The sequence below is a fragment of the Phyllobates terribilis genome, unplaced genomic scaffold, assembly GCF_046119375.1.
Source record: "Phyllobates terribilis strain yellow unplaced genomic scaffold, ASM4611937v1 Scaffold_2__4_contigs__length_985480577, whole genome shotgun sequence".
NCBI lineage: Eukaryota > Metazoa > Chordata > Amphibia > Anura > Dendrobatidae > Phyllobates > Phyllobates terribilis.
In genome coordinates this window covers 443,769,077-443,789,471 of record NW_027362762.1, presented here as the reverse complement: position 1 = coordinate 443,789,471, position 20,395 = coordinate 443,769,077, and the positions used below count along the sequence as shown (strand labels likewise).

At 43.5% G+C, this 20,395-nt stretch overlaps 1 protein-coding gene across 3 annotated transcripts in view; it reads left to right on the top strand.

The window, feature by feature from the left end:
• Positions 1-552: 552 nt before the first annotated feature.
• ALDH3A2 (aldehyde dehydrogenase 3 family member A2) overlaps positions 553-20,395 on the top strand; it is a 53,831-nt gene continuing 33,988 nt past the window's right edge. For 2 of the 3 annotated variants that reach the window (XM_073665469.1, XM_073665467.1), the window contains exons 1-6: positions 553-704; positions 8,621-8,790; positions 9,131-9,362; positions 17,533-17,618; positions 18,324-18,532; positions 19,307-19,424. In XM_073665469.1, the coding sequence (XP_073521570.1) occupies positions 8,635-8,790; positions 9,131-9,362; positions 17,533-17,618; positions 18,324-18,532; positions 19,307-19,424 (801 nt within the window). In that variant the 5' untranslated portion in view covers positions 553-704; positions 8,621-8,634. Of the gene's footprint in view, positions 705-6,491; positions 6,561-8,620; positions 8,791-9,130; positions 9,363-17,532; positions 17,619-18,323; positions 18,533-19,306; positions 19,425-20,395 lie in introns of all 3 variants that reach the window. The other variant, XM_073665468.1, reaches the window with a different exon arrangement.

Sequence of the window (20,395 nt, the reverse complement as noted above, 5' to 3'; positions counted from 1 at the left end):
TCCTCCTGTAGTAACCACACAGACATACACCGCCTGACTCTCCTCCTGTGGTAACCACACAGACATACACCGCCTGACTCTCCTCCTGTGGTAACCACACAGACATACACCGCCTGACTCTCCTCCTGTGGTAACCACACACAGACATACACCGCCTGACTTTCCTCCTGTGGTAACCACACAGACATACACCGCCTGACTCTCCTCCTGTGGTAACCACACACTGACATACACCGTCTGACTTTCCTCCTGTGGTAACCACACAGACATACACCGCCTGACTCTCCTCCTGTGGTAACCACACAGACATACACCGCCTGACTCTCCTCCTGTGGTAACCACACAGACATACACCGCCTGACTTTCCTCCTGTAGTAACCACACAGACATACACCGCCTGACTCTCCTCCTGTGGTAACCACACAGACATACACCACCTGACTCTCCTCCTGTGGTAACCACACAGACATACACCACCTGACTCTCCTCCTGTGGTAACCACACACCGCCTGACTCTCCTGTGGTAACCCACACACTGACACACTGCGCCTGTCTCTCTGCCTCTAGAAACCGCCTACTCCCAACCTCAACTTCACTTCCAGAGTTGCGCCACAGCCGAGGTCATGTGATTACAGCGTGGGCGTGGTCAGGACGGACGGTCACGGTTTCCTGGACTTCAGTCGGTTCCATACAGTCTTGAGCAGGTGAGTGTTTACTGCGAGTCATGTCGGGATATGCAATACCTCTATATTCTGCTTCATAACTGGCGGCTTGGAGCGTGTCCCCATCCCAGCGACATTGCTGCTGTCGGTGTATGCGCCTTGTTTTGGGAGGTCTCTGCTGCCTTGTGTCACCTGCCCCGTCTACATTTCCCAATGACGGAGTCCTTTGGCTGATGACGGGCTGTTCCATGGCGGATAAGCGGTCAGCAGGCTCCTCTTAGCCACAGGGGGAGACTGTTGTCCGAGGCAGCGCCCCCATTCTGTGCAGGCAGCTGCAGTGTGTGCATTAGGCACTAGCAGGGCTCCTGGCTGCAGCAGGTGACACTTGTACAGAGATTGAGCATTGCTTGCATCAGATACATTATCAGCACAGACAGGATTATTATTACTGTTATTACCACAGCGCGGGTCAGAAATCATTCTGCCTCCTCTGGTGAAACGGCCTGGTATTGCTGTGTTTGGGGGACCCAGGACCCCTGGTGAGAAGCACTCCTTTACATAAATTTCTACCATTAAATACCACCTTTTGTCCGCCCAGGTGATTCCCATCCCGCCTCTCGCTCGGCTCCTGGAGCACCTCCCTCCCTTTTAGGCCTTTTTACATTAGATTGTTCATCCGTCTGCAGATAAACAGCGTGCTGGTTTATCTATCCGTATTTATCATCCGTTTTACTTGTAGCCCAAAAAATCAGATGGAGATTTCCTAAACATCTAACATCAATGTGCTGTTCGTATTGTTTTTTCCACTGACCCATTATCATTTGTCCGCAAATCAGACCAGAGTACTCCGCCTGCCTCAATTTTTTGAGGGTTGTCTCAAGTTTTGCTGGCAGTCCGACTGATGGGACCCCCACGATCCCAACAACCGATGCTGTTTGATGGAGTCATGCATGCATCTGTTCCATTCGTTCTTAATGGGCATGCCCTAAGACCAGCCAAGCTCAGCACTTGCTATCCCTGGTGGTCTCATTAAAGGGACTCTGTCAGCATGGAATGACTGCTCAAACCAAATACGGGCGCTCGGTGCGCAATCATTTATATACACTTGCTTGTTTTTCATCTATCTCCGGCTCTATGGAGCCAGATTTGTCAATCAAAGAAGAGGGTGTAGGTGAAGAGAGATTGAAACCAAGCAGGTGGGAAGGTGTGTATAAATGATTGGCCCCTCCATGAAGCACTGATCTTTGCTGACAGGCCCTTTGAGAATGAATCCATTCTTGCAGGGCTCTTCATTTCTCCACCTTACATGAAAGTCATCCAAACCTGCTGATTTCAGTGGGACTGGCCGACCATTTGATGTGTATGGGGGCTTCCTGACTCCCAACAAATGATTTTTGTGGGGAGAGAAGGATCTGGTAAATGGGATTTCAACACTCGAGTCCCCATGTGTATGAAAGTGTCAGGAGAGATGGCCGACGTCCAAACGTTCCTTTGGCAGACAGCTGTCTCATTTGTGGCCTTACTTATGGACTGCAATATTCTAACCTAAAGCTCTGTCACACCTGCCGTAAGATCCACTGTTGGAATCCTGACACTTTTGCCAGTAAGAATAGCATAGTGTATGAATTGGTCGTATCATAGATCCATCAGAGCATCAAGACTTGTGTTATCCTGTAGTCCATGACCTCAGCTAAAGCTGACCTTATCCAGTAGGACTTGCTGAACTGGCCAAAGGACTGATGATATAAGATGTATTGGGGCAACAACACAGGATGTGAATAAGCCCCTCTAGGAGACTAGCAGCCATTTCTCCTTATCCAAAAAAATTCATTGCATTCTTATGGGGGAGTTAGAAGATACAGCTTTCTCAGGACTTCTGACTTTATCTCATAAACTTCTTAAGTCCTAGGAGAAAACTACAACTAAAACCCTGGGGCTCTTTATTATCGTGTGATACCAACTTTGTACCTATACATGGACGACACAGACTTTTCATACTTTAAGGCTGTGTGCACACGTTGCAGATTTGGTGCATTTTTGGTACATTTTTGGCATGCACATTTGCTAGCAAAATCTGAAGCAATCCTGATGTCAGCAAAGTAAATGAGAAACCTGAACTGTCAAGCACAGTTTGCTTATTTTTGACATGCAGATTTGGTACAGTAAATAATCTGCAGCATGTCAATTCTCTGTGTGTTTTTGCCCTGCATTTTTCACCATTGACTTCACTCAAATCAGTAAAAAATGCATCCAAAAACGTGCATTTTGGCAGCTGTGTTTTTCCTTCCAAGAGATGCAAAAATTGTACAGAAATGTTACTATACGTGTGCACTTACCCTAACCGGCAAGCAGGGGTGGATTAAGAGTAGCAAGGGCCCCGGGCAGTTTAGAAGGCGCGCCCCCCCCCCCACACACACACACCTGATGTATCACATGTCACATGATCCCCTGTGATAGATCATATGATAGTTCACGTGAAATTAATTTGACTCAATATTAATATATTAATTATAATTTTTTTTAGGCTGTGTGCCCACTATGCGTTTTTTAAGCTATTCCGCTGCAGAAACGCTTAAAAAACGCTTGGTAGAAGGTCTACCATGTTCCCCAATGATGATTGCTGTGCACATGCTGCGGAAATTTCCGCTGCGGATTATCATTGCGGAAAAATCCGCAGCACTACCAATTATTTTGCGGAAGCGCAGCGTTTTTGCCGCCATTGACTTGCATTAGATCGCATGGATAACGCATCACTGCATCTGTACATGCGGATTCCATGCTTTTCAATGTGCGGATGGTACCCGGGTGTGGAGGACAGGAGACTCTCATCCGGACCCGGGTACCATAGTACCTGTAAAAAAAAAAAAAAAAAAAAAAAAGAATAAAATAAAAAATAAATATTATACTTACCTTCTGATGGCCCCCGGTGTCTTTATCCGATGCGTCATGGCTTGCCGACAGCTCGCGGTAGACTAAAGGACCTGTGGCGACGTCATTTAGTCATGTGACGGGTCATGCGACCGCTGACGTCGGTAGGCTATCAGAAGGTAAGTATATATTTATTTTTTATTTTTTACCATTCTTTTACGGTCACGCTATATAAATCCATGCCTTTGCGTGGATTTATATAGTGTGACCAAGTTGTCAAGCACTTTTCCAAGTGATGCTAAAATCGCTTGGAAAGTGCTTGACAACCCGCATGCGGAAATGTATGTGAAGAACGCTTCACATCCGCGTGTCCCTTTGCTGGAAAACCGCATGTACAATCCGCATGCGTTTTTTCTGCCACGGAAAGCAGAAACGCTCAAAAAAAATCCGGAGCATTTCTGCATCGTGGGCACATAGCCTTACATTAATTGTATGGCTTAATATTGAGCACACGTAGCCATCTGTACAGAGCGGGAGGCCGCACGTAGCCATCTGTACAGAGCGGGAGGCCGCACGTAGCCATCTGTACAGAGCGGGGGGCCGCACGTAGCCATCTGTACAGAGCGGGGGGCCGCACGTAGCCATCTGTACAGAGCGGGGGGCCGCACGTAGCCATCTGTACAGAGCGGGGGGCCGCACGTAGCCATCTGTACAGAGCGGGGGGCCGCACGTAGCCATCTGTACAGAGCGGGGGGCCGCACGTAGCCATCTGTACAGAGCGGGGGGCCGCACGCAGCCATCTGTACAGAGCGGGGGGCCGCACGCAGCCATCTGTACAGAGCGGGAGGCCGCACGCAGCCATCTGTACAGAGCGGGAGGCCGCACGCAGCCATCTGTACAGAGCGGGAGGCCGCACGCAGCCATCTGTACAGAGCGGGAGGCCGCACGCAGTCAGGCATACAGACATATACATACACGCATAAACACATTTGAAACACAAAAATACATATAAACAGACATCACACAATGATATCTGCCTCCTCTCCCTCTCTGTCCAGCTCCTCTCCGGTGCATGTCTCCTAGCTGTGACGCGGCCGGGCCAGCACACAGGGAACTTAACAGGTGCAGTGCTGGCCCGGCTGAAGAAGAAGCAGCGGCCGTGCGCCGCTGCTGGGGAGCGGTCCGGGGATCCCCCCGCCTCTCACTGCCGGTATGTGCCACGGAGCCGCACATATTATAATGAGAGCAATCTGGCCATGGAGCCCCGGGCTATAGCCCAGATTGCCCTCATTATAATCTGCCTATGCCAGCAAGCTACAGCTACTGTCCAAAGGAACTCAAGGGGCCAGATTAAATAATTGTAACCAATATTTAGACAGTGGATCTGAAAATGCACAAACATTTATCACAATGGACAATGGCTTATGATGGGTAATAGATTTGGTATTTTGGCTATCTTTGGACACTTTGGCTAGTTTTCCACTTCTTGTTTGGCTTTCCTTGCACTTTTTTTGTGTGTGTGTGTCATGAATAATATCACATTCTAAACCTGTCCCCCTGTTGTGAGGTATGAAAGTGACCAAAATGGATATAAAGCCTCGTTCAGATGTATTTTTTTCAGAAAAAAAATGCAGACCAATTTTGATAAGAGTGCTGGATCAGATTTTTATTACTGTTTGTTCAATGTTTCAGTTTTTACGATCAGTGTTTCATCAGTGATTTTCTGATTAAAAAATAGGATAAGATATGCAATCAAGTACAATGTTAAAAATGGATAGCACACGCATTGCACTCAGTCCAGAAAAAACACAGACATGTGAATATCACCATAGACTTTAATAGGTCTTTTTGTGACAATCAGATGACGTAGGTGATTCATGAATGTCTAAATGAGTTTTAAATAATGTAATAACACATTAGTTAATGGCCATTTTTTACTTCTAAGTTGTGAGCAACTCCTATGGGCTATAACGGTCACTTAGTACTTAAAGGGGTACTCAGGGGAGATAAAAAAAATAATAATAATTGTACTTTCCCTACCCTCATAAACTATATCGATGAGATGCCCAGTGCATTTCTATTATTTTTATAACACTTGTAATTCAGTGTGACAGGAGCTGTTCCTTATTGCCCCTCCCTCCCGTCTGGGACATTGTTACCAGTGCGCAGCACCCCACTGTAACAGCCCTGTCTAAGAAGAATGGGCGTGGCCTGCTGCTGACTTTTAGTAGGAGTAGCAGCAGCCAGCCCCCTGATAATGTCCCCTTCACTGCAGGGAGAAGGCCACGCCTCCGCCATGCCCTTACCTCAGACTGCAGACAGGGAGACATTATCAGGGGTCTGGTGTGAGAGGAGCTGCTCTTCACTGCTCACCCCTCTGGTCTGGGATGTTACATCAGGGTGCTGTTACTACCATACTGTTACTATCAGCCAGACTCCTGATAATAGCTGTTTCTCTGCATAGAATAGAGGTAATGGCCACACCCACTCTTCTCAGGCTGGCTGTTACACACAGCTGGGAGATAGTCCCAGATGTGAGGAGCAGCTACTGTCACAATGAATTCCAAATGCTATAAAGATAATAGAACTGCATTGGGGACCTCATCTTTATAGTTTGAGGGCAGGGACACTACAATTTTTATTTTTTTTTATCTCCCCAAAGTACCCCTTTTAAAATGGGAAAAATCACATGTACAGCATATGGGGAAGCCGTAATAATTCTCTCACCAGTCACAACTTTCCACACGTTATGCCATTCTCCATCTCACAGCTAAAATTCATAATCAATATTTTTTATTTCTCTGAAATTGCATTGAACATTGCATCTTTAACCAAAAGAAACTGATCACATGTAATGAACACTCCAGTTCAGCTTATTAATCGCCCAACCCTATTTATAAATGCATGCAAATAAACCAGATGAACAATACAACAAAGATTTTTTTTCTTCTGCTTAAACAGATAATTTTCCAGGGTGTGGTCTTATCCAAGAACTTTAATCCTACATTACAAGTGATAACTGCCACATCAGTAAGTTCTAAGTTTCTCTGGTTCTTTAGCAGATGCCTATCAGTTAAAAGCAAATTTTCTGATAGCTATCTTTCCAAACCCAATCACACACCTGCATGCTCAGCCAAGCGTGCATCTACAGATATCTGATGGCAGCGTATTTTTCTCAATGCATTGGCATGTTGAATTTCAGTCGCCCTATCCTTTTTCTAACCGCATATAATCTGTCAGTTGAAATTTAGGAGACAACCATGAGATTGCCGAAATCTGCAGGTGCTGACAACATAAATGTGATGTGTATGGCTAGCATTAAGGGATTGTCCGGTGAAAACAAGTTATGACCTATCCAGTAGATGGGTAATAACTTGTTGATTGGTGGTTGTCCGTCGTCTGGGAGGGATCCTCACTGATCGGTGGAATTTCTCAAAGGGGAACTTTCATTCCTGTTAGAAAATGCAGCAGCAGGTTGAATACCTGGCCACTGCTTCACTCTCTGTGGGGTGCTGGAAAAAGTTGTAACACAGCACTCGGTAGCCTCAAAGAGCGTGATTAGCGCGGAAGTTGAGCATGCGCACTGACTCTCCATTCAAACATGGATAAAAATTACCCATTCTGCTGATCGCTAGAAATGAGTGGTTTGCTTATGGCATCCGCGGTCCAGGTCGGTGCTCTCTGGTTGTGGATGGGAGTAGTGTGAACTTCCTGATCTTCCAGGTGCCCTAAAGTAGCGTTTGATTTGCTGGCCTGGCATGACGTCATCTATGTGGCGCACAGGTGATATCTTAGCCAGGCTGGCTAATCATAAGTGGAGCCTGGGGTCTCTGAGAATAAGGAAATTCGCACAGGTTCTGACCACGGCCAGAGAGGACTGGCCCAGCCTGTGTCGAGGGTTGTGGAAAGTGATCTGCTTATCTCCAGCTACGAGATAAACCCATTAATAGGTGATACAGGTGCATCTCACAAAATTAAAATATCATCAAAAAGTTAATTTATTTCAGTTCTTCAGTACAAAAAGTGAAACTCATATTATATAGAGTCATTACAAACAGAGTGATCTATTTCAAGTGTTTATTTCTGTGAATGTTGATGATTATGGCTTACAGCCAATGAAAGCACAAAAGTCATTATCTCAGTAAATTAGAATAATTAACAAAAACACCTGCAAAGGCTTCCTAACCATTTAAAAAGGTCCCTCAGTCTGTTTCAGTAGGCTCCAAAATCATGGGGAAGACTGCTGACTTGACAGATGTCCAGAAGGCAGTCATTGACAAACTCCACAAAGTCCCAGAATTCCAATTTTCATTTGGAAATCAAGTTCCCAGAGTCTGAAGGAAGAGTGGAGAGGCACACAATGCAAGCTGCTTGAGGTCTAGGGTGAAGTTTCCATAATCAGTGATGGTTTGGGGAGCCATGTCATCTGCTGGTGTAGGTCCACTGTGTTTTATCAAGACCAAAGTCAGCGCAGCCGTCTACCAGGAAATTTTAGAGCACTTCATGCTTCCCTCTGCCGACAAGCTTTTTGGAGATGGAAATTCCATTCTCCAGCAGAACTTGGCACCTGTCCACACTGCCAAAAGTACCAATACCTGGTTTAAAAACAACAGTATCACTGTGCTTGATTGGCCAGCAAACTCGCCTGACCTTAACCCCATAGACAATCTATGGGGTATTGTCAAGAGGAAGATGAGACACCAGACCCAACAATGCAGACGAGCTGAAGGCTGCTATCAAAGCAACCTGGGCCCGACCAAGTATTGAGGGCATTTACTGAACATACATTTCAGTAGGCCAACATTTCGGATTTTAAAAACATTTTTCAAGCTGTTGTTATAAAGTATTCTAATTTACTGAGATAATGACTTTTGTGTTTTCATTGGCTGTAAGCCATAATCATCAACATTAACAGAAATAAACACTTGAAATAGATCACTCTGTTTGTAATGACTTTATTAAAATGCACGTAGAAAATGGTTTATATAATCTTAGTAGTGATATATACTTGCGCTGTTTTGTGGCCTTGCCACTTTAGTAGTTTACATGTCTTGGTCAGTTCTCATTTTACTACATATTCTCTTTCTCAGGCTTACCATACAATATGATAAAAAAGATTGTAAACTCGGCAAGGCAAGCGTTTGCCACTGGGAAGACGCGCTCATTGGATTTCCGGTTACAACAGCTACAGGCCATGAAGAAAATGTTCATTGAGAATGAGGCTGCCTTCAAGGAGGCCCTAAAAGCTGACTTGCACAAGGTTCTTTAGTAATTATCTGTTTATTAGCTGAAACACAAAGCCTGATAATCTATCACCACAATGTATACACATATAACCCTGCTTCAAACACAGTGTAAAATTATACTACATATATTCACACAGATTCAAACAGTGGTATTGGTTAGTGTTAAAACCTGCCATTATTTATAAGGAATTATTGTACATGTTCAGCAACTCGTATTGCTGGAAAATAATTGTGTAGAATGACAAATACCTTATTACATAAAAAAATTCTCATTTAGGTGCTTACATGACTTATGTTTGCTAAATGAAAATTGTCTCATTGCCAGACCTAACAATGTGTTTGTTATTTGTGTAGAGTGATTGTGCTTCATATGCTTATGAGATCATGGGTCTTTTAGCTGAACTTGAGCTGACCATTGACAATCTCCATAATTGGACTGCACCTCAACACGTGAAAAAGAACCTGATGACAATGCAAGATGATGTATACATCAATTATGAACCTCTTGGTGTTGTCCTCGTCATTGGAGCTTGGAACTACCCCCTTGTCGTCCTTCTGCAACCTGTGGTGGGGGCCATTGCAGCAGGTACATATTGGAATCTGATTACTATTACTCCTAAATTACCAAGATAAGATGGAATAGCACATCTGTGTTTTTTTTTTTTGGTTTTTTTTTTTATGAAATACAAAAAATAGTGAAAGATCACTAAAATCAATATCTCCAATGTATTGTCACATGTTTCCCAATGTCAGCTATTAGCTTCCATGACTTAAACGTGCAAAGAAATGCATAATCCAACACTTCCAAATCTGTTAAATCCACTTGCTTTATTGCTCACCTCTTAAAACTGGCTGATTTAAAAAAAAAAAAAAAAAAAAGATATGTGGCAGCAGCTTGCGTTTTTCAAACTTAACTGTTCTTACTTACACTTGCAAACTTTAGGTTAAATGGATAATTTGGCCCTTTCAGCTTATACATTGGATGATGAGCGGGGCCGGTGATGTCATGCAAGCAATAGGTATCTCACACCTGTCTTATTCTAAGTAGAATGCCTGCCAGTCACACCCATGCCCCAGCATATATTGAAATATAAAATCACTGGCACCGCTCAGCACCCAATCTAGAAGTGAGGAGGGCCAGATTTCACTGTCAGGGCGCATGGCCATATAACACGAATGACGATCGCAACGCAATGCTTGAACTTGGCTGGCTGCTCTCCTGACCTGAGCTTGACAGCATGTACATCTTCTGCACTTTCGGTCATGTGTAGTACACCTCTGAAGCCGGGAAGCATACACCCAGTTTCAGAGGCGCATTGACATGCTAAAAAAAAAAAAAAGCCGGATTTAGCTGACTAACAGGATAAAAGGCTGGTTAGGCAAGGCAATTCATAATACATTTACGAATGCTGCTGGGTTGTAGGGCATGGGCGACATGACAGGTTCCCTTTAAGCTTTCTGACTTGTCTTTTACCTCACTCCATCTACAATGTTTAGTAGTGCTGTATCATTTCCTCCACACTGCTTCTGACTTTGGGCTAATTAAGGAGTGAAGAGCAGTAATCCCTCTTTGAGTGCTGTGCTTTGTATGGGAGACATCATAGCAGCTAATGAAGGGATGTTTCCATTCATGTGTGGAAGGTGGAGGCAGGAACTGTTACATGCTTCCTTGGGTTACTTTAGACTATGTATTCCTAGTATTTGAGATTGAGCACTGCTATGACTAAGAATACCTGGGATTTTGAAGCTGCCACTTGTCTCAAGTTGCAACATTTTTTTTTATCCATGAACTTTTAATGAAGATGGAAATAAACTGATTTTTTTATTATTGTTTCATTTGGTGCTGGAAAAGAAAACTCTTTCTTCATTACTAATTACTTGGGGAACCAGTCTGGAGTTATCCGTGTACCTACAGTTGGGAAAATAAATATTTGATACACTGCTTATTTTGCAAGTTTTCCCACCTACAAAAAATGGAGAGGTCTGTAATTTTTATTGTAGGTACACTTCATCTGTGAAGACAGAATAAAAAAAATCAAGAAAATCACATTTATGATTTTTTATATTATTAATTTGCATTTTATTGAATGAAATAAGTATTGGATACAATAGAAAAACAGAACCTAACATTTGGTATAGAAACCTTTGTTTGCCATTAAAGAGGTCAGATGTTTCCTGTAGTTCTTGACCAAGTTTGCACACAACAGGGATTTTGGCCCACTCCTCCATACAGATCTTCTCCAGATCTTTCAGATTTCGGGGCTGTCGCTGGGCTACATTGATTTTCAGCTCCCTCCAAAGATTTTCTATTGGGTTCAGGTCTGGAGACTGGCTAGGTTACTCCAGGACCCTGAAATGCTTCTTACAGAGCCACTCCTTAGTTGTCTTGGCTGTGTGTTTGGGGTCATTGTCATGCTGGAAAACCCAGCCACGACCCATCTTCAATGCTCTTCCTGAGGGAAGGAGGTTGTTGGCCAAAATCTCGCGATGCATGACCCCATCCATCTTCCCTTCAAGACGGTGCAGTCGCCCTGTCCCCTTTGCAGAAAAGCATCCCCAAAGTATTTATTTATTTTACTCACTTATGTAGCGCCATTAATTCCACAGCGCTTTACAGACATTTACAGACTTTACATTATCACCACTGTCCCCATTGGGGCTCACAATCTAAATTCCCTATCAGTATGTCTTTGGAGTGTGGGAGGAAATCGGAGAACTCAGAGGTAACTCAGGCAAACACGGGGAGAACATACAAACGCCTTGCAGATGTTGTCCTTTGTGAGATTTGAATCCAGGATCCCAGCGCTGAAAGGCTGCAGTGATAAACACTGAGCCACCGTTCAAAGTATGATGTTTTCCCCACCATCCTTCATGGCTGGGAAGGGTGTTCTTGGGGTTTTACGCATCCTTCTTCTTCCTCCAAACACGGCGAGTGGAGTTGATACTAAAAAGTTCTATTTTGGTCTCATCTGACCACATGACCTTCCCCCATGCCTCCTCTGGATCATCCAGATGGTCATTGTGAACTGCAAACGAGCCTGGACATGTGCTAGCGTGAGCAGGGGGACCTTACGTGCCCTGCAGGATTTTAATCCATTACTTTTTTAGTGTGTAACTAATGGTAATGTTTAAGACTGCGGTCCCAGCTCTCTTCAGGTCATTGACCAGGTCCTCCCATGTAGTTCTGGCTAATTCCTGACCTTTCTCAGAATCATCCTTACCCCACGAGTCGAGATCTTGCATGGGGCTGCAGACCAAGGAAGATTGATAGTCATCTTGTGTTTATTCCATTTTCTAATAATTGCGCCAACAGTTATTGCCTTCTCTCCAAGCTGCTTTCCTATTGTCCTGTAGCCCATCCCAGCCTTGTGCAGGTCTACAATTTTGTCCCTGGTGTCCTTGGACAGCTCTTTGGTCTTGGCCATGGTGGAGAGGTTGGAGTGTGATTGATTGTGTGGACAGGTTTCTTTTATACAGGTAATGAGTTCAAACAGGTGCAATTAATACAGGTAATGAGTGCAGAGTAGGAGGGCTTCTTAAAGAAAAACTAACAGGTCTGTGAGAGCCAGAATTCTTGCTGGTTGGTAGGTGATCAAATACTTAAATTGCATTTTATTGCATGACATAATTATTTACAAATCATACAATGTGATTTTCTGGATTTTATTTTTAGATTCTAAATAATGGAGACTATCGTGCTAAACAGCTTGATAAAAAAAGCATGAAAAGAACTGAAAAATCTTTTGTTATAGTGAGGTAGATCGTTATGCTAGAACACGTACAACAATCAGATATAAAAAGGCAGTGTTGGGATAGTTAAATATATTAATATATGCTAATAGCAGTTTAAACAATGATATTATTATTGATCAGAAGCTATGTGTATGGTGACAAGAAGGGAGGGGTTACATTTCAATCTCTGACTATCTTTTTTAAAAAAATGGAACAATTAAATTGAAATAACATTATTTTCACTCATCCGAGAGAATCTGACTGATTATGCTAATCACGCTCTAATCATATTCCAATCAGAGTGTGGCCACAGGATGATTCGATTTTCTCGGATGAGGAGAAGATGGATAAAAAAATTTCTCCATCTTCTACATTGTGTCATTTGTGAAAGTCAGACTGCACTCAGATGTCATCCGGGAGCGGTCCGATGTTTTCCACAGACTCATTAACTTGCATGATCGAATGTGATCCGATAATAGAATCAAACTCGGGCATGTTGCAAGAAGAAGAGGAAAAACTAAAATTTAAAATGGCCATGTCAGGAATGAGTTAATTGTTTTGTATTAATAATGAGTGGTACCCAACCAGAAGCCACCAGAATAATGGCCAGGTCTTTTTTTTTTATTATTATAATCGTATCACTCTGAAAGCCTAGAGTGTTTAAACAAAGTTTTTAAAAAGACTGAATATATTAATAGCAAGTTGTTTTTTCATTGCTATGCATAGATGCATTATTTTTGGCAGGATCCACTTGAAAAAGACGTCATGTGCACATACCTTTAGACAGCAGTGGCACGCAATCTTGTCATCTGCTGTTGTAATTCCTTGGCATGGATACATTATAAATTGCTATAAAATGTCAGAGTTACTCTGTTGTAGTCGACTGCAGTTTGCTTGACTGTGCTCTTTATGTTTATTAGAAAGATTCCTGACATTCTCCTCCGATTCCGTTCGTCACACTATTCTTAGCATGCTCTCAACAGCGTTGCATGAGAAAACCGAACGTTGGCAGTTTTTTATATACTGGCCATGGCTAATTTAGCACCAATGGTTATTCAGCTTTAAAAGTCTCCGAGATTGGGAAAATTAGGCTGCACTGATGCACAGAAAACTTGCTCACTTGGATTTATGTTGCACTGTAGGATTACTAATATCTTTACAAGGAAGCTCCAGAAGTGAAAGGGCAGATAGCCCTAATAGAGTGGCCGTACAGTGTTGGTGAAAGTCTAGAACAGTTACTGCTCCTGTTCAAGGGAATCTGTCAGCAGGTTTTTGCTACGCAATCTGAGGACAGCAGGAGATAATGGCTGAAACACAGAATTCAGGGATGTGTCACTGTAACATCCCTGGCGGCGTGCTTGCATAGTGCACCACCTCCCACCATGCAAGACTGCAATCTTAGCCATCAGTCCAGCCTGCAAACCTTGCTCCAGTTCATGCTGTGTGCATGTCTCTTGTCTGACTGCTTTGGGCGGTGGCTTGGTTACTTCCTGATTCTTATAGCTGCTGTGGGCGCACCCCTAATGCGTCTCCAGCCTATTGCTGTGAGTCACTGAATATTTAAACCCCTTCCACCCTGAAGGAGGTGCTTGAGCAACACCTTCACTCAGTTTGTCTTTGCAACTGAATTGCCAGGTCCTGTCCTGTATCTTGTCTGTTTCTGCCACCCTGGGGGCCGCATACCCAGGCCTGTTATCTCTGACTTCCAGTCTGTTCTGCCACCCTGGGGGCTGTATTCCCAGGCTCGTTCCTGTATCTTGTTGCGGTATCAGTTCCCGTCTGAACTGTCTCCTAGCCTGTTACCTGTTTGTCTCTACGTTTGTACCTTCCCTTTTCCTGCAGTGTCTGAACCTGCAGCTAACTCCGAACTCGTTGTCTACCCAGGCCTGTTATGTGACTTCTAGTCCTTTCCGCCACCCTGGGGGCTGTATTCCCAGGCTCGTTCCTGTATGTCGTTTCGGTATCAGTTCCCGTCTGAACTGTCTCCTAGCCTGTTACCTGTTTGTCTCTATATCTGTACCCTCCCTTTTCCTGCAGTGTCTGAACCTGCCCCTAACTCCAACTCGTTGTCTCTGTACTTCTGTTTGTGAGTTTTGTGTCCACTTGCTACTTCATTGTAAGTACCTTGTGCGTATCTGGTTCTGCTTGTCCCTTTTCCCTTCCTCTGTAACTACCTCCTGTGTTCCAGCCATCTTCCTGTATCTTTCAGTCTGTTCCATGTGAACAGAGCCCTGTCCTCTCTGCCTGCACCGTCAGCCCTGTTCTGCTCTGCTTGGTCACGGCTCTGGCGGTTTCGCTCTGCCCTGCCTTGTCCACCACTCCGGCGGTTCCTCTCTGCTCTGCCTAGCCCACCGCTCCGGCGGTTCCTCTCTGCTCTGCCTTATCCACCGCACCTGCGGTTCCTCTCTGCCCTGCCTTGTCCGCTGCCCCGGCGGTTCCTCTCTGCTCTGCCTTGTCCACCGCTCTGGCGGTTTAGCTCTGCTCTGCCTTGTCTACCGCACCTGCGATTTTTTTCTGTTCTGCTTGCTCACCTCGCCAGCGGTTTCTCTCTGCTCTGCCTTGTCCACCGCTCCGGCGGTTCCTCTCTGCTCTGCCTTGTCCACCGCTCCGGCGGTTTCACTCCGCTCTGCTTGCTCACCGCTTCGGCGGTTTCGCTCCGCTCTGCCTTGTCCACCGCACCTGCGGTTCCGCTCTGCCCTGCCTTGTCCTCCGCTCCGGTGGTTTCGCTTTACTCTGCTTGTCTACCGCATCTGCGGCTCTGTTCCTGTCTCCCAGTCTGTACTGGACCCTATCCAGCCTGCTCTCCAACCTGTTAGTACCTGCCTGTCTGCACTCCAGCCGTGCTTGCCAGTACCCCACCTATCTGCATACCAGCCGTGCTTGCCAGTACCCCACCTGTCTGCATACCAGCCGTGCTTGCCAGTACCCACCTGTCTGCATACCAGCCGTGCCTGCCAATACCCACCTGTCTGTACGTCAGTCTTACCTGCCTGTTCCTGCATTCCCCGGTGTGGGTCAACAGCTGTGACCGGGGTCTGACCTTGAGTAGCACCTGGTCCCTCTGCTCGGTTCCTCCTTGGTTCACGGAGTCGACTGAGCTGCTGTGCGACCTTGGTCGGATCCGGTTGATACTTAGTTACGCCCCTCCAGGCACTCCTCGGCTCATGGTACAGTGGGTTCACTAATCACGCTCACGCCAGTCAGTCCGGGCGCGAGTGTAACAGTCACTTGTCAAAGTGCATGCTGTTTACGACTGTAAAGGATTTACCACTCAGAGATTAACAATGCCGGACTAGTCCATCAACTCAGCACCTCACTGTCTATGGATTTTGTACATGGAGAGCTTAATGTGGGCCAAGTTAGCAATCTCAGCTCATAAATCTAAAAACTCTGATTGTATCAGAATGGCAGCACCTAATAAACAAAGTGACACATCGTTGGATTCATCTTCTCTTTCCCTTCATCAGACTGCTTTCAGATGAGGTAGCATAGATTCCCTATAAACCCTCTTGCTGTTAGTTTGATCTTTATTAGTGACTATAGTATTTGCGCTTTATTCTCTCTAAGTTTTTGTGCCATTTTTTTAAGTTGTTTTTCCTCTGTTAAAGGAGTTGTCCCAGAAATAAAGAACATTTTAATTAATAGGTCTTGGAATAATCAGTTCCACAATTGTATGTGTTAATAAATGTTCCTGTGCTGAGATCTTATAAGGCTAAGTGCCCACGATGCAGAAATGCTGCATATTTTTTACGCTTCTCCCTGGCAGGAAAAACGCATGCGGATTTTACATGCGTTTTTCCCGCCAGGTAGAAGCGTTTGTGAAGCGTCTTTGCATGCATTTCTGTATGCGGGTTATCAAGCGCTTTTCCAAGCGATTTTAGCATCACTTGGAAAAATGCTTGACAACTTGTTCACACTATATAAATCCATGCAACCAGCATGGATTTATAGTAGTGTGACCAAGTTAGTTAAAATAAAGAATAAGAATGGTGAAAAATAAAAAAAAGTTTATACTCACCTTCTGATGTCTTCCCGGTGTTTTGTCTGCTCCGTCCGGTGTCTTGCACTGCTTGCGGGGGTGTGAAGGACCTTCAGTGACGTCATTGAGCCATGTGATGGGTCACATGACTCAGTGACGTCATGGCAGGTCCTTCACATCAACGCGAACATTGCAAGACACCGGACGGAGCAGACAAAACACCGGGAAGACATCAGAAGGTGAGTATAAACTTTATTTTTTATTTTAAATTCTTTTTCTACAGTTTCTATGGTACCCAGGTCTGGATGAGAGTCTTCTCTCCTCCAGACCTGGGTACCATCCGCACATTGAACCGTGTGATATCCGCTTGTGCACATGTAGTGATGCGGATGTCACGCGGTCCAATGCAAGTCAATGGTGGCGATTACGCTGCGTGTCCGCAAAATTAATGGACATGCTGCGGATTTTTGAGCGCAGCATAAACGCAGCGGAAAAATCCGCAACATGGGCATTGAAAGTGCGGCTTGTCATTGGGGACCATGGGAGGCGGATTACCAAGCGTTTCCCAAGCGTTTATGCTGTGGAAATTCCGCAGCATAAACACTTGTAAAACGCTACGTGGGCACCCAGCCTAAATGTGCCCCTGCTATGTGCTGTGTTTTTGCTGTGCCCTCTTCGACCATGCGGAGCTGCTCCACTTTATGGTCGGTATCCGCTTCATGAAATGAAACTTTAAAATGTTGCACTTTTTTTTGTCACGTCACTGCATGTCCTGCCTTGAGTAAGGTCTTTTTTTGGTGGAATTTTATTTTGGTGCAGTTGAAGACTAACGTGCGACTTTTCTCCCAAAAAGGTGAAAAAAAATCGAAAATAGAAAAATATTTTAATTTGAGCAAAATGAATCAACACCATGTGCCATTTTAAAGAATGTTGGTGTAAAAATTTGTAACAAATATTAAAAGACAAAAAAGAAAAATCTCTATAGAAAACCTCACAAATGATGATGAATCGGGGCCTTAGTTTTTAATATTGCATTTCTTTAAAGGTAATTCTGTGGTGATCAAACCATCTGAAGTGAGCGAACATATTGCCAAGCTTTTGGAGAAAATTGTCCCACAATACTTAGACAAGGTACATTATTATATACCTGGGTTACTTGTAAAATATGTATGTTTCTGTGTTTGGGTGAAAAGTATGCCAGATTGGGTTCAGATGTTGTGGATTTGTAGCATAGGTTCCATACTGAAAATATGCAGCAAATTATAATTTAAAACTCCATCCACATGTAGCAGGAAAATTAGTATGCTGCAACTTTGTAAAGCTGCAGAATGTTGATAATCTTTGCAGAAAGTCTACAGATCTTAACTTCTCAGTATATGGAAAAACGAAAACATGGACCTGTACAGCTTTTTGTATAAGTGTCATATGTAGATGCACCTCCACTCTGTGGCCATTAACACACAAATATAAACTACAGAAAAAGATGCAATTGATACCCTGCAGTAAATAAATACAAGTAATACATGTAAAAAAAAAAACATAGGGCACACGGTTTATACCACTTTTATCAAAATAACGCAAAAGCCATCCCACCACAACAAGGTGCACCCAATCAGGTTGGCCCCTATTCTAGAAACTCGCCTCGCAATGTAAATAGACTGGGGGAGGGGGGCTGAGCAGGACTAGGACTAAGACTTAGGTGTAAAACAGCAATCTATGGAAAGCAAAATAGATAAGGTTCATAGCCCAAAGTGGGGAAGGCGACACCCCAAAACGTGAAAATGATGCATATTAAATGACCATTCAAATTTCATATTTTTTTTTCTGATCTTGTAGGAGCTTTACCCATTGGTGAACGGAGGAGTACCAGAGACAACAGAGTTGCTTGCTGAAAGATTTGACCATATTTTCTATACTGGGAATACAAATGTTGGCAAAATTGTCATGACAGCAGCAGCAAAATTCCTGACGCCTGTCACCCTTGAACTGGGAGGGAAAAGTCCATGTTACATTGATAAGGACTGTGATATTGATATTGCCAGTAGGTGAGTGTTACTGAGAAAATGAAAAGTCACTGTGATGGGTGACCTTGGCTATCGGGATTATTCGTTGTTAATGACATGTGTTCGCATGATCTGCATTTCTCTTTGGTTAATCTCCTGAAACCTAAAAATTACTTCCAATCGTGTAGCTGCTTAATTTTTACTTTATTATTAATGGTCAGAGAAATCTTTTTCACTTGTTTTACTTTTTTGGTATAAATGAAGCATTAAACCATTAGTCTTTCAATGAGCTCTGTATATACAATACAGGAATTGTAAATTTTTGACAAACGTGACCTTGATGACAATAAAATAACTTTATTGCAAAATATAATTAATTAAATAATTGAGGTTTGTCTTGAAGAATTTGTAAGTCACAGGCAAAATGGCATAATAGAACAAAAATCAAACACAGTTGTAATACACATTGTAGTTTTAACATCCATAATCTGATATTCGCGGCCGAGAATGGCCCAAAATGTCCACACAAACTCAACAGGCTGTTGACTTCATGTCAGGAGAACTTCGGCCATTCCATGGTATGACTGTGAATGTCAGACGTGTGAAAACCGGCTTAAGATAGATTATGAATAGTGTGTCTTTGTTTATATTTTTGCCTATGCCTCACGGATTCTTCGAAAATGAACCTCAACTTTTAATTATATTTTCCTGAGGTATAACAAGCAATATTTACATCTATATCTATATCTCAAGGGGTATATCGGTAGATATATTTTAATACCTTTCTATGTTGAAGGAAATGTTCTTTTTATCTAGACGTATAACTTGGGGAAAGTTTGTAAACTGTGGACAAACATGTATCGCTCCTGACTACATTCTGTGTGATAAATCCATCCAAAGTAAACTGATAGAAAAGATTAAGGAGACACTGAAGGTATATCACTTTATTTTTACTTTTTTGTTTTGTATAACCTTTGCTATTTATCTGGATTTTTATGGCTTGTTGGTATTGAAAAGGTTTTCCTTTTTTTGTGATATTTTTATATTCTGGACACAAGTGTATTCTTCCTAATGAAATAAGTGACTTATATTGCTATTAAAAATTGTGCCCCAGTCCATTCCTTTCCCCATGGCTGTGTATAAGCAATCCACAGGAGTTGCCTTTCACTACACTGTTAATATTTTGGCAAGTCACCATTTATACTAGACTATTTTTCACCTGCGTTTTAGGAACAGACCACATGAAATTTCATTCCAAAATACATCCATTGCATAACTGATGAAAAAGGAAGCAAAGGGATAAAGTAGTGATTGATGCATTTATTTTCTGTTTTATATGCAAAATGTCTAGTCAGAGAGGAAGAGGGCTTGAACTTTATCGCCACCTATTGGAAGCAGCGATCCTAAAAGTCACTATCTACCCTTTAACGAGCTTTGCAATATGATTTGGGATAAAAGCCAAACCAGAACCTCAATTTGCAGACACTGTGTTCCGGAGTGTTGCCCCACCTCAGTGCAAAGTATGAGATCTGATTTGGCTAGGTGAGAGGCTCTGGACTGGAGTTGGATTTCGCTGCTTCTAATAGGTGGCACTAGAGTTCAAGTCCTCTTTCTCTCTGAAGAGACAATTTGCATATTTTATTTCCCAGAGGAGCATGCATGGTTTTTAATTCTCCTCACTCTGACATGCCAGGCTTGACATGTCACTCTCCACAAGGAGAAACGTTGCGACTTAGACCCCAGTCCAGAGCCTCTCATCTAGCTAAGATCTCATACTTAGCAAAGACTGACACTTTACCCTCAATCCCATCCACTAGGTAATTAATAAAGAGATTGAAAAGAATCAGTCCCAGTACAGATCCCTGTGGTACCCCACTACTGACTATATCCCATTTAGAGAACGTA